The following is a 15,501-nucleotide window of genomic DNA, read 5'->3' as shown; positions in this document are numbered from 1 at the left end:
TGCCAAATTGTATCGGTCTCTGCCGTTCACTTGCATTCATCAGCTGCATGGAGGGGGGTGAACTTGCATCACGGGCAACAGGTTGCTCTCCATATTGTACTGCCGTGGGTTGTGTATCAGGTAGACAGATGGGAACAACATCCATGGTTGACCCCAATCACCTCTGTCGTTGTTCGGTTTACCACTGCCTCCCCCCTCTCCAAGTCCAGGGTGCAGTGAGTGGTCCACTTAGCAGAGAAGATCACTGGCTATCATTTAAAGACTTGCTCATTGCCAGAGCGAAGAAAAGAGCTGAACAAATGACTGCTGACTCCATCCACCCTAGCGATCACCTATTCACCAAATTGCCATCAGGGAGATGCTACACGTCCATCACCACCAGGACCACACATCATCTCTGAAGCTTCTTTCCTGTATCTGCCCCGCTTCTGAACAAGACTCACTCAGGTGTAATATCCTAACTGCCCCTGCACAGCATTCATTAAATGGTCTTTCCTGCTCTTCTAGTTTTGTAGATAAATATTTAGTCTGTTCACATGTGCACATCTATCTAAGTTTGATTATTGATATTTCCACATATGACTGTTCTGCTAATTGTTGATTGCTCATCGTAAACACAAAATAATCTGCAGATGCTGGGGTCAAAGCAACACTCACAACACGCTGGAGGTACTCAGCAGGTCGGGCAGCATCCGTGGAAAAGATCGGTCGACGTTTCGGGCCGGAACCCTTCGTCAGGACTGAAGAGGGAAGGGGCAGAGGCCCTATAAAGAAGGTGGGGGGAGGGTGGGAAGGAGAAGGCTGGTAGGTTCCAAGTGAAAAACCAGTAAGGGGAAAGATCAAGGGGTGGAGGAGGGGAAGCAGGGAGGTGATAGGCAGGAAAGGTGAAGAAGGAATAGGGGAAAACACAATGGGTAGTAGAAGGAGGCGGAACCATAAGGGAGGTGACAAGCAGCTGGGGGAGGGGGCAGAGTGACATAGGGATAGAGGAAGGGAGGGGGAGGGAATTACCAGAAGTTGGAGAATTCTATGTTCATACCAAGGGGCTAGAGACTACCTAGACGGTATATGAGGTGTTGCTCCTCCAACCTGAGTTTAGCCTCGTCATGGCAGTACAGGAGGCCATGGATGGACACATCTGAATGGGAGTGGGAAGCAGAGTTGAAGTGGTGGCTACTGGGAGATCGTGTCCGTTGTGGCGGACAGAGCGGAGGTGCTCAACGAAGCGGTCCCCCAATCTGCGTCGGGTTTCACCGATGTAGAGGAGGCCACACCGGGAGCACCGGATGCAATAGATGACCCCAACAGACTCACAAGTGAAATGTTGCCTCACTTGGAAGGACTGTTTGGGGCCTTGAATGGTGGCAAGAGAGGAGGTGTAGGGACAGGTGTAGCACTTGCGCTTACAGGGATAAGGGCCGGGTGGGAGATCCATGGGGAGGGCCTCTGCCCTTTCTCTCTTCAGTTCTGATGAAGGGTTCCAGCCCGAAACATCAACCGATCTTTTCCACGGATGCTGCCTGACCTGCTGAGTTTCTCCAGCGTGTTGATAGCTCATGGCTGTTCATATTATTGTATTATAAATTGGTGGCTGCTATTGTGTTGTCTGTTTTGGTATTGTCCTGTGTTTTATGCTTGGCACTGAACCACAATCAATTCTGGTACGTTTCACATACTGGCAATAAAGTGATTCTGACTAAAGGGTGGCGAATCTGTGGAATTCATTACCACAGGTGACTGTGGAGGCCAGTATATTTAAAATGGAGGTTGATAGACTCTTGGTAAGAGTGTTAAATGTTACAGGAGAAGATAAGAGAAAGGGATTGAGAGGGAAAATACATCACCCATGATTGAATGGGGAATCAGACCTAATGGGCCAAATGGCTTAATTTTACTCCTATATCCTATCTGCCACAAAACAAATTTGACGACATATGCCAGTGATAATATATCTGATTCTGATTCTACACTTTGATTATGTCATAGTAGACTATGCCAGTTCTTAGAGGGATCCCAGCAATTCCATTTTCTACTTACTTCCACAGAACCTATTCTCTTAGTCAATCCTAATTCTCCTGCTACCTACCAGCTACACTTCTCTGGCCTTCATCAGTCAGGGTACTGAGTATGAGAGTTGGGATGCTATGTTGTGTTAAACAAGAGCCTGGTGAGGTCACAGTTGGAGAATCATGTACAGGTTTGGCCACCCTGTTATATGAAAGATGATATTAAGCTGGAGAGAGTGCAAAGATTTACGAGAATGCTGCCAGGACTCAAGAACCTGAGTTACAGGGAGAGATTGGGCAGACTGGGACTTAATTTCCTGGAGCACAAGATACAGGGAGATGACATTATAGAGGTGTATGAAACTATAAAACTATGTAAGGCAGGGTAGGGTGAATGCACACATTTTATTTTCAAGGAAAGGGAAACACAAACTAGAGGATGTAGGTTTAATGTGAGAGAATGAACTGTCAGAGAAAGTAGTTGAGGTGGATGCAATAACTACTTTTAAAAATATATTTGGATAAGTATATAACCATATAACAATTACAGCACAGATACAGGCCATCTCGGCCCTTCAAGTCCCTGCTGAATGCTTACTCTCACCTAGTCCCTCCGACCTGCATTCAGCCCATAACCCTCCATTCCTTTCCTGTCCATATAGCTGTCCAATTTTACCTTAAGTGACAACATCGAACCTGCCTCAACCACCTCTGCTGAAAGCTGGAAGCTTGTTCCACACAGCTACCACTCTCTGAGTAAAGAAGTTCCCCCTCATGTTACCCCTAAACTTTTGCTCTTTAACTCTCAACTTATGTCCTCTTGTTTGAATCTCCCCTACTCTCAATGGAAAAAGCCTATCCATGTCAACTCTGTCTATACCCCTCATAATTTTAAATACCACCTCTATCAAGTCCCCCCTCAACCTTCTACGCTCCAAAGAATAAAGACCCAACTTGTTCAACCTTTCTGTAACTATATGGGTAGGAAATACTTAGAGCAAGGATTCCAAACCTCCTTTATGCCATGGACCCCTACCATTAACTGAGGAACCGTAGAACCCTGGTTCAGAGGGATACAGGCCAAGTGTAACTCATGGGACTGTCTTCTGGTGGGCACTTTGGTCAGAATGGATAATTTAGACCAAAGGGCCTACTTCCATGCTGTACACTATAGGCCTAGAGCTAATTTAGAGTCGCCAATTATCAATGTATCTTTGCGATATTGGAGAAAAAGGGAGCATAAGGAAGAAGCGCATGAGGTGACAGGTAGAACAAGCAAACTCCACACAGTCAGAACAACAGGTTAGGTGCAAATCTGAAGGACATGGATCTCTGCATCATTTTCATTAACAGAATTATGTGAAGAAACCAATTTGTTTCTTAAATTATCAAAGAATTTTAAGATGTTTGTAAGTATTTTAAATACTGAAGGAATTGGATTGGACAGGAAGTGGCAAGCTAATTTGGAAAAGTAACAATAGAACCAAAGAATGGAAAGGTTCCAAGGAAACCACGCAGCTCATCTAGACCACGATGGTTCTCAGAGCAATCGCATCAATCCTATTCCTTCCCCATGCCCCCCACACACCCCCACTCATCTCCCTCACATCAAAGTCAATTTATTAAAGTAAGTATATGTCACTATATGTTACCTTGAGTCATTTTTGCAGGCACTTACAGGAAAATAAAGAAATACCATAGGTTTTATGAAAAACTGAACATAAGTAAGTATTGATAAACAAATATGCAAAAGATAAATTGTGCAAATAAATAATAAATAATACTGAGAACACGAGTTGTAAAGTCCTTGAAAGTGAGTCTGTAGGTTGAGGATTCAGTTCAGAGTTGAGGTGAGTAAAACTATCCACTGGCTCTGGATGCTGATGGTTGTCGTTGAGCCTGGTGATAGGGGACCTGACGCTCCTGAACATCCAGTAACGAAAAGAGAGCATGACTTGAACGGTGGAAGTCCTTAATGATGGGTGCTGCTTTCTTGTAACATGTAAATGCGCTCATTGCTGGGTCAAACCATTCACAGTGATGATTAGTAAGTGGAAGATATGGCCAGGAAGAAAAATCAACATTTTACTTTTATTTATTTAGAGAAATAGGACATTACAGGCCCCTCCGGCCCTACGAGTCCATATTGCCCAATTAACCTACTAACCCGTATCTCTTTGTATTGCGGGAGGAAACCGGAGTACAAACTCCTTTGGAGGAGGAGGGAGGAGAAGATGGCGGCGCGATGCAGCACGCGCGGCCGTTCCGAATGATATCATATATGTTAACTAGGGGCCGTGCCCAATCCTGATTTGATGGAGACAGCCCTGAAAAGCATGGAGGAACATCTGGAGAAACTTCTGAAATGCCCGCTTCGCTGCCGCTGCTACTGTGTGATCGAGAATCTTCGGAGGGGAAGGCCCCAAATCCTTGGCTTTGCCTATTGCCTGTTGCTGGGGCCGGGGTCGAAGCGATCGGCAGAGATGGTGCTCGATGCTCGGTGTCGGAGAGCTGGTCGGAGGCTCGGAGTTTTCGGACGGACTCGGAGTTGGACTGTGGTCAGATGCTTCTAGGATGCTGCATTGGCAAGTTTGCAGCGCTGGAGGTTCACTATCTGCGTGAGATGATGGGACTTTTGAGAGACTTTGAGACTTTTACCATGCCCATGGTCTGTTCTTTATCAAAGTACAGTATTGCTTTGCACTGTTGTAACTATATGTTATAATTATGTGGTTTTTTCAGTCGGTTTGTCATGTGTTTCTGTGATATCATTCTGGAGAAACATGTATCGTTTCTTAATGCATGCATTACTAAATGACAATAAAAGAGGACTGTGTGTCCTCTTAATCTAATCTAATCTCACAGGGAGCAGTGGAATTGAACCTGGGCCGTTGGCACCGAAATAGCATTATGCTAACCACTACGTGACTCCCACCTTTGACCCAGCATTTTGTTGACCACAAACACAAGAAAATCTGCAGATGCTGGAAATCTAAAGCAACAGACACAAAATGCTGGAGGAACTCAGCAGGCCAGGCAGCGTCTATGGAGATCAATGAACAGTTGATGTTTCAGGCTGAGACCCTTCTTCAGGATCCTTCTTTTGTTGGTCAACTGCTTTAAAAAGTCGCTGGCGGACTATTAAGTGCGTCGTAATGGCCCATCAAGCAAGATATGTTTATAGATACAAAAGAAGATGAGGTTTGAATCATAATCTGACTTAATTTTGATGAGAGACCTTTCAGAGCGATCTTTGATGAATTGATGTGTCTGGGTAGGTGGTTAAATGGTAGCTCTCAGTGTGTAAGTGGCCTTTTCTGCATTTCATGCTTACTTATGATTCCGCTGCTATCTTGGCCAACCTCCAATGCACTATAAACGAGAGTTCATTTTAAACTCTGCAGCCAGTATTCTCACTCACTCCCAGCCCTATTCATCCTTCACCCTTGGCCTACATTAGCTGCTTATTGAAATGCTTCCAACTGGGAATATTTCAATCTAAAAATTGTTATCTGTGTGTCTATAACCCAGCTCTCAATTCAAGCTTTTGGTACACTGTCTTAATATATTATTATGTGGCTCACTGTCAATGCTCCATGGGATTTCGTGGGATGCCTCTTTTCTTTATAGGTGCTAGAAATCCCTGCTGACTATTTCCCCTTTCCCAATTCTAAACTGCACCCCATTGTTTAACTAATCAGTCAAATTTTAAACCAATGTTCAATGTAACTTTAGATATTCCATTTAATATCCTGTATGCACCTTAAAGCCTCCACTACTTAGCTCTTTTCCTGGAATGAAAAGATACATTCTCCTTGGTCCTTCCTTGTTATTCATCAGGGATGACATGTTCTAACCTGCTTCTGAAGGAGTTATTTGGACAATCGTGCTTTTCTTGGCTCTTTGAACGAATGATTCAATTAATCTCACTCTTATGCCTTTTCAGTATAGTGTTGTAAAAAAAACTCCCTTTCAAATATTTATCTAATTTGCTTTTGAAAATCGATATTAAATCCACTTCCACTCCTTTAAACAATAAATTTTAGATCTGAACAACGTCCTGAATAAAAAGCACATTTCTCAATTTTTCCCTTGGTACTTTTGTCAATTTACTTAAATCTGTGCTTTCAATTATTAATGTCCCTGTTGCATGAAACAGTTCCTCTCTAATTAAGAGTCAAATGCACAGAAATAGGCCCTTCTGCCCATCATATCTATGCCAACCCATTTGTAGTAATCTTATTTAGTAGCATTTGGTTGTTGCCAACAATGCCTTGGAACTTCAAATAGTTATCCAAGTGTTTCTTAAATGGTTTGAGGCACTGCCTGTTTCATTGCCTTTGACTCTTAATCGTGACAGACTACAGTCGTCTAAGTGAAAATATTCTTTCCCAAAGTTCAAAGTAAATTTATTATCAAAGTATACGTCTGCATCATCATATACTACGCTGAGATTCATTTTCTTGTGGGCATTCACAGTAGATCAAAGAAATACAGTGGAATCAATGAAAAACTACACACAAAGATAGACAAGCAACCAACATGCAAAAGAGGACAAACTGCAAATACCAAACAACTGAAAGATAAATAAGCAAGCAAATTCATTCTAAACCTCTTCGCCTTATAGTCATGAGCACTCTGCTCTCAGACACTTCTGCCCTGGGAAACGTTTCTTCCTGGATGCTGCATTTATGTCTCTCCTTATTTTGAATATCTCTCAGGTCACCCTTCAGACTCCTCTGCTCCAAGGAAAGTAAGCCCAGTTTATCCATTCTTTCCTCAAAATTGGAACATTCCATCCCAGGCAACACCCTGGTGCATCTCCTCTGCCCTATCTCCACTGGAATAACATCATTCCTATAGCGTAGTGATCAGAACACTCAATCAGAATCGCAATATTAAATCCCTTAACTTAACACCATTATTAAATCTCCTTTCTCTATGGAAAGCAATCCTGGCTTCTCTGTTCTCTCCACATGATTGAATCCATAATGGGTTAATAATCAGTTCTGACCCTCTCTAGCTGTCCATCCAGAGTTAGAGAAAATACATCAGCTGAAGTCGAGCATGCAAGTCTATGAATATTTGAAATATATACATGACCACCATGCTTGGCACTAGTCTCCTTCAAATTTCATTTATAACCATCAGACCATAAGACATCTGCCCATCAAGTCTGCTCTGCCATTCCATAATGGCTGATTTATTATCCCTCTCAGCCCCATTCTTCTGCCCTCTCCCTGTAATCTTTGATGCCCTTATTAATGAAGAACTTATTATCTTCTGCTTTAAATATACCCAATGACTTGGCCTCCATAGCTGTCTGTGAATTCCACAGATTCACCACCATCTGGCTAAAGAACTTCCTCCTCAATTCTGTTCTAAAGGGATGTCCTTTTCTGAGGCTGTTCCCTCTGGTCCTAAACTCCATCCCTACAGGAAACATCTTCTCCATATGCATTCTATCTAGGCCTTCCAATACTCAAAAGGTTTCAAGGAGATCCCCTCTCAACTTTCTAAACTACAGTGATTATTGCTCACTGAATGAATCTTAAATCTCACTGTGGCAATATGATCATAATGTCCCATTGTAAATCCTTCATGAATGGCAGATTTTATTGTAATATTTATATTTTAATTCACCTTCCACAATAATAATTTGTACTTACATGGTGCAGCAACATTTCCCAAGGTATCTTATAAAAATTTAATGAAACAAAATTTAACACTGAGCCACATTAGAACAACAGCACAGGCTCTGCAGCCCACATTGTGCCATCATTTTAACCCACTCCATGACCAATCCAATGCTTCCCTCCTGCATAGTGCTGAATTTCTCTTGTGGCTATTTGTAGAGTCTCTAAAGCTTCTCAAATGTATCTGCCTCTACCTTGGCAGCGCAGTCCACATCCCCACCACTCTCTCTGTATTAAATACGACTTGACATCCCCCCTAGACTTTCCTCCAATTACCGTAAAACTATGCCCTCCTGTATTAGCCTTCTCTACCCTCAGAAAAAGATGCTGGCTGTCCACTATTCCTTGCCTCTTATCATTTTGTACACCTCTATCAGATCACCTTCATCCTCCTTCACTCCAAAGAGAAAAGCCCTAGTTCACTCAACCTTCCCTGATGAGAGATGTTCTCCAATTCAGGCAACATCCTGGTAAATCTCCTCTGCACCCTCTCTAAAACTTGCACATCCTTCTTAGAATGAGACAATCAGAACTAAACATGATATTCTAAGTATAGTCTACCTAAAGTTTTACAGAACTGCAACGTTAGGGCTCTTGAACTTAATCCCCAACTAATGAAGACTAACACACCATACACCTTCTTAACCACTCAATGAACTTGTGCAGCAACTTTGAGGGATCTATGGATGTGGACTGTAGATGTGTTCCGTTCCTCCACACCACTAAGAATCCTACCATTAAACCTGTACTCTACTTTCAAGCTCAAACTTCCAAAGTGTTTTAACACTTCACACTTGTCTGGATTGAGCTGGATTGTCCATCTCTGGATCCTATCAGTGTCCTGTTGTAACCTACAACAATCTTCCATATTCGGAGATATTACTGAGCAAAACTTAGCCAAAGAGGATCTTTCTAAGAGTTTTTCTAGAAAACAGAGAGGTTTTGGGACAGAATTCCCAATGCACTTGAGGGCATAGCACTCATTGTGGACCAATTAAAATTGCAGTTACGAAGGAGGGCAGAGTTGCAAAGGGGCTAATTGCATGAGCATTTTGAGCCTCTATTCACTAGAATTCAGAAGAAGGAGAGGTGACCTAATTGAAACCTATTGAATGTTGAAAGGCCTTGATAGAGTGGATACAGGGAGGAATAGTGGGAGAGTCTAGGACCGGAGGACCCAGCCTCAGAGCAGATGGGTGTCCTTTTAGAATGGAGATGCAGAAGGATTTCTTTAGCCACAGAGGGGTGAATCTGTGGAATTCATTGCCGCAAGTGGCTGTGGAGTCTTTACGTATATTTAAGGCAGAGGTTGATAAATTCTTGATTGGTCAGGGCATGAAGGGATGCCGGGAGAAGGCAGGAGTTTAGGGTTGAGAGGAAAAATGGATTGGCCATGATGGAGCAGACTCGATGGACGAAATGGCCTACTTCTGCTCCTATATCTTATGATCTGGGTGCTAGTTACATGATCTGGTTGGAGAGAATAGGAACCTGGATCAATGAGCTAAATAATCCTGTGACTTATAGATACATAAGGCAGGATGGAGATTCTTGGTGAGTTCAGCAATCTCTTGGATGCATCTGATGTGCTGCTCACTCACCTCGTTACTAGGATACAAGAGGCTATTTTACATGTTGTTAAAATAGAGTTATCGAATGCTGGGAAAGCAGAACAAATCTACCCAGCCTGAGGGAAATTGACATTCCTTAAACAGAAATGAAAGCAGTTACCCGTCAACTGGTGATAAAATAATTTCTATCAAAAGTCAGTGGAGAACATGTTCACATCATTCTCGCTCATATATAGTTCTATACTTAGCAAGATTGGACTGCATACCACTCAGTTTTAGAACTTTAATAAAGAAAAGTCTGCTGTTTCTTCTACAACTTCAAAAATCCAACTAAGCGCTTCTGAATACTTGTCAGGCAGGAAATCAGATTCAATTAGATTAAATTAATTTGTTTTCATATACACCAGAGAGCAATAAAATTCTTTGAAGCTCACAAAATAAACAGGACACTTGATGATAATAAACAATAAGTACAAAAAGCAAAGGAAACTGTAGAATGGTGCAGATTGCAGCTGAGTTTCTGAAGCAGTACAACAGAAATTCTTAAATCCAAGTTCCTACAAAGAACACTGAGGTTGTAATGACCTCTGTTAAAATAATGAAATGGTTCTTTTACATCAACCTGAGAATAAATGGGACCTTGGCTTAACACTTACCCACCAAATTGGCAGCCTGGGTTACATACAGGGTCTCAAACCCACAATCTTCTAACACAGCTTACACTCGCGCCAAGTTAGCTTAAAATCTATAAAAATTCTGAGCCATATGAATCGTCACAATTCACGCACCATATTCAACTTTGAGGTTCATGAACAAAATGTCCAACGTTCCTTTCAAGGTAAAGGAAATGTTGAACAGTGTTTGCTTTCAACAACATAAGATCAGTATTAAAAGCACGAAACAGGATGGAATCCTATGTGTGCATCTGGATGTGAGCCTCGACATATCTGGGCATGAGCATCTGGGTGTATGTCTGTTTCTGAGCCTTTATCAGGCTGACCCTTGATCATGTGTGTGTGTGTTTATATCAGATTATGGCTTGAGACGTGTGTGTAATTGGATCTTCCTTAGGTTTAGGTTTATGTGTGAAGCTTTCCCGTGGGCCATTATGCTTGTTAATATATCCTAATCTATGCCTTGATTCCCTGTTTTTCTGTACAATAGTGTACAACCATAGTTCTACCAGTAAATGTGATTGAAATTGTTTTATACTAAAAATGCTCAACAGTCATGTCAATGAGAGTACTCAGTGTGTGTTATCCTTCCACTAGTTTCCCTGTGTGGCTCGGTTTGCCTATTGATTTACCACATAAGATTTCGGTAGGCTTGCATGTTACATGTAAGGTGCCATATTTTTTGTGTGCATGTTAAGATTATCTGATGTAACATTCGTGTTCTTCACTGGGTCAATGCTTCTATCTGTGGGTGTCATTTATACCAAGTCTCTTTTGAATTCTAAAAACATTTGCGTCTGTTTTAAGTATACGTGTATGCATTTGCATATTTTATGAGATTAGGTTTTCTGTTTGTGTCTGTTTATTTACTGATTACTTTTTGTTTCCCTAACTGCAATCTTGCATTCATCTCCGTTGAATGGTTCCATCTCTTTCACTCTGGTTTTTTAACGTGTGTGTGTGTGTGTTTGCGCGCGCGCCCCTCTCCGTGTTCGTACTGTATCTGTCTACTCTGAATATTTCTCTCCCTGACCCTCCCGTTGACTGGGCCTCCTTACCTCTGTCCCGGGATGGTCGGGTTCCTTGCGCTGTAGGCGCTGCTCCTCCCTGCTGTGTGTGATTGCAGCCCTTGTTACCTTGAGACATTGGTTGCGGCTGAAAACGGAGCTCGGTGAACGAATAAAGCGACGGCCACTCGTTAAACCGTCCCTTTAAATATGTTCTAGAGCCACTTTACTGAAAGATGAACAACTTGCCCAAGCGCGAAACATCGCCTGGTATGGGGTTCAGAGGTGGTTCACTGTACAAACTTTCCTGAAACTTTCTCGGTCCAAGTTCTGTCTTCTTCCGAATGAATCATGCAGGGTTCTTTTTGTTTTTTTTTAAAGCAAACTTTGCAAACCTTATCGATTTCACTGAGGCCAAAAAAAGTTTTAATTCAGAAGCTCGGAATTTGCAACTCTCAAACTTGTTTTAAAAATCTGTAACTATTTTCTTTTCAAACTTCACTGTCTCGGGAAGTTGCTTTTGGTTCCCTCTGAACTCCTCTGGGTCGCCCAGCTTGTGGCTTCTTGTGACTCAGATCGCTTCCCCAGTGACTCCACTAAAACCACTCACATACCGCCTCGCTCCCCCTTTCTCTCTCCTCCTGAAGCGAGAGGCGGAAACCGCCTGGATTCCGGGATTTCTCAGTTTCCTCCTGCAGGACCTCTGCTTCGAGAAGAGAGCTGCAACTCGTTCGAAGTTTACCCAGCCTCTGGGAGAGAACAGGATCGCAAGTAAACCTGCGAGCCAATCTGCTGCGTGGCTGGAAACCCGGGTGTCGTCAGGATGAATCATCTGACATTGGGAGAAAGCTAAAATTATTTATTTGTTGTTTCCTTTTAGTTTGGGGTAACAATGGCCATCCTAAGAATCGCAGTTACCTCTGCATGATTTATAGAGAAGGTGAGGGGGAAATGTAGGAGAAAATGTCTTCTAATTTCTCATTTGAAACTGAATCACATTTATGTTCCAAAGATACTATAGGTTTCGCGAAGGCACATCGCAAGCAGACCACATCTACCCCGCCACTCAAATGGACTCCTTCAGTCTGTTAGTCTCTGGTCAGGAACTGGTCTCAGTGGTGGATCCCCCCTCCAAAATATATTAATCCCTTTCTAGGTCCATTGACCAGTACAGGAAAAGGCCCTTCAGCCCACCATGTTGTGCTGGACCAATGAAATTAGTAATCAAATGGCCAACTAATCTCTTCTGCCTACACAATGTCCATATGCTTCCATTTTCCTCACATTCATTTGCCTATCCAAATGCCTCTTAAGTCAAGTCAAGTCAAATCGCTTTTTATTGTCATTTCGCCCATAAACTGCTGGTACAGTACACAGTAAAAATGAAACAACGTTCCTCCAGGACCATGGTGCTACATGAAACAACACAAAACTACAGTAGACTAAGTGAGACAACACAAGGCTACACTAGACTACGTAAGACAACCAAAAACTATACTAGACTACAGACCTACACAGGACTACATAAAGTGCACAAAACAGTGCAGGGCAGTACAATAATTAATAAACAAGACAATAGACACAGTAGAGGACAAATTACAATATAATAATAAATGATGTAGATGTCAGTCTAGTCTGGGTATTAAGGAGTCTGATGGCTTGGGGGAAGAAACTGTTACCCAGTCTGGTCGTGAGAGCTCGAATGCTTCGGTACCTTTTGCCAGATGGCAAGAGGGAGAAGAGTTTGTATGAGGGGTGCATGGGGTCCTTCACAATACTGTTGGCTTTACGGGTGGGGTGTGTAGTGTAGATGTCTGTAATGGCGGGAAGAGAGACCCAGATGATCTTCTCAGCAGACCTCACTATCCTTAATGTATTTGCTTCTAGCACCACCCCAGGCAGTGCATTCCAGGCACCCACAACTCAGTGTTAAAAAATGTGCCCCTCACATCTTCTCCCTCTCACCTTAAATAGTGGTAGACATTCCAATCCAGTCAGAAAGGTACTCCCTGTCTACACTATCTATGCCTCTCACAATCTTATCAACTTCTATCAGTTTGTCCCTCAGGCTCTGTTGCTCCAGAGAACACAACCCAAGTTTGTCAAACCTCTCATTCTAGCACAAGCCCACTAATCCAGGCACCATCCTGGTAAACCTACCCTACACCCTCTCCAAAGCCTCCTCACCCTTCCTATAATAGGCAAGCAGACCCGTAGGTAATACTCCAGATGCAGCTTAACTAGAGTTTATGACACTGCAAGATTTGTAAAGCGTCCAGGTGTTGAGTAAGAAATTTTGGGAAGTCAGGTTGCAGCTGGATCAAACTTTGGCCGGGCCATTTGAAGTATTGTCTGCCTTACAGGAAGGATCGGGAAAGACTGGTGATTTTAGAGACGGTGCAGAAGTAGATGCTGTTTGGATGATAGAGTGCTCACTACAAAGAGAGTTTGGTCAACCATGGATTATTTTCTCTGCAGAATATATGAAATATATAACATAATGGGAACAACTTTTTTATATCGGAACAAACTTTATTCATATTTTAAAATTGTTTACAAGAATGAACCATGCAATGCCTTTTCATGTTAGATTCATAGTTGTGTTCCATTACATTCTACATTCTTTAAAACCAATAAGATTGTTGCCACTCACCCACTGGGGGGGTGATACAAAGTTCAAAATTCGAAGTTAATTTATTATCAAAATACATATATGTCACCATATACTACCTTGAGATTCATTTTCTTGCAGGCATGTGCAGTAGAACAAATAAGTACAATAGAATCAGTGCCGAACTGCTCACAAAGATTGACAAACGACCAATGTGCAATAATTAAAGGGCTTGCTGATCCAACCCAACCCCTCCCTGTCCAGTAGCTGAAGAATCCTATACTGTAGTCCTCCCTCGTTGAGCCCTTGCGGTGGCTGAATCAAGCTTCAGTGCGTCTCTCAGCACGTACTCCTGCGGTCTGGAACGTGCCAGTCGGCAGCATTATGAGAAAAGATTAGGTTGACAGAGTCATAGACACTGGCAGATTCTGAGTCTTTTACCCAAGCTGAAAATATTGAATACTTAGAGGGCATCATTTTAAGAGTGAGTGGGCAAAAGTTTAAAGAAGATTTATGAGGCAATTATTTGGACTCAGAGAGTAGTAGGTTCCCAGGGTGCTGGTAGAGGCAGGTACAATAAGCTGCATTTCTAAGGCATTTTGAGAGAAACATTAGCTGGCAGGGAATGGAAGGATATTGACCATGTGTAGGAAGACCAGATGAGTTTAGATTGGCATTATTGTCAGCAGAGCCATTGTGGGCTGAATGGCCTTTTCCTATGCTGTACTCTCCTCTGTTCTATCGCTACAACAGGAAAAAAAGGAAGCTTTTTATTCATAGAGTTCCTTTCCTCTCCTCAATCTGAAACCAATGAAATTCTTTGCAAGGCAGCACAGTGTATGGACTAATAAGCAAATTTTAATTAGCAGCATAGTGATCATTTGTAAATGCATTGAGATAATAAATTCAGAGTGAGTGAATTGAAGAAGAGTAGAAATCAGAAATTGCTGGAAGAGAAAGGAGGGAACAAACTAAGTGCTGGCAATCTGAGATGGAGGGTTGGAGAGCTAATCGTGAAAATTTGCTGAACTCTCTGTTGATCCCGAAAGCCTGTAATTTGCCTTTGCCAGCCAGCTCCATCAACACTCAGGTCATCGGGCATTCAGTCTGTTTTTCCCTCCAGATAATCTCAGGAGCATTTTCTGTTCTCTCTGCCTCATACACTTTTGCTGCAACTGTTCCCACTTCTGATAAATCATTGATCTTGGGCAGTAACTCTGTTTCTCTCTCCATAGATGCTGTCTCCTTCCAGCAATTTTTGTTAGATGTCTGGTTTTCGGCATCTGCAGTAATTTCACTCTGGTGCAGTCACAGTGACTTTAGTATCACTGGACTGGTTACTGACTTACATTGGTTCCATTATGGCTATTATTCTATTATGGATTTATTGAATACACCCAAAAGAAAATAAATCTCGGGGTTGTATATGGTGATATCATCATCGTTGTTGTGGCTATCCCTTGAGGTTGAGGATGATGGTCTTCGTTCTGAAGAAGTGGCCCACGGAGTGAAGACGCCCGTGTGTGTATTTGTTTAACGTGTACTTGATGTTGCACTCCAAGAAGCATATGATACTTCACAAATCAACCAACTGATTCCAATGGCATGGAAACCACAACGATTGGAGCTGATGGATTTGTTGCAGCCTTCATCTGCCTTCACAGCCGTTGAGTTCGAAGTAACTTCGTCCGCCTGTTCTACCGTATACTTGGACATATGTATACTTTGATAATAAATTTACTTTGAACTTTGAACTTTAAAAGTCCATCTGGTTCACTAATGTCCCTTTAATGAACTTTGAGCCCTCCCCATTAACCCCATCATCCTTGCTCACCAGGACTATGTGCTGAACCCATTGCTGAACAAAACTCACTCTTGACTACAGAGCCAATCACCCGAGTAATCACATTGTCAATTTTGCAAATGACACGACAAT

At 42.4% G+C, this 15,501-nt stretch overlaps 1 protein-coding gene across 1 annotated transcript in view; it reads right to left on the bottom strand.

Annotated features, from left to right (window-relative positions):
• Positions 1 to 11,724, bottom strand: part of mdfi (MyoD family inhibitor) — a 114,734-nt gene extending 103,010 nt beyond the window's left edge. Inside the window, exon 1 of the mRNA XM_072278683.1 lies at positions 11,006 to 11,724. Coding sequence (XP_072134784.1) covers positions 11,006 to 11,093 — 88 coding nt within the window. The 5' untranslated portion in view covers positions 11,094 to 11,724. The remainder of the gene's footprint in view (positions 1 to 11,005) is intronic.
• Between the last annotated feature and the right edge of the window lie 3,777 nt (positions 11,725 to 15,501).

Source organism: Mobula birostris, chromosome 14 (assembly GCF_030028105.1).
Source record: "Mobula birostris isolate sMobBir1 chromosome 14, sMobBir1.hap1, whole genome shotgun sequence".
Classification (NCBI taxonomy): Eukaryota; Metazoa; Chordata; class Chondrichthyes; order Myliobatiformes; family Myliobatidae; genus Mobula; species Mobula birostris.
Note: the sequence above shows the minus strand (reverse complement) of the source record. Positions and strands in the feature narration are given on the sequence as shown.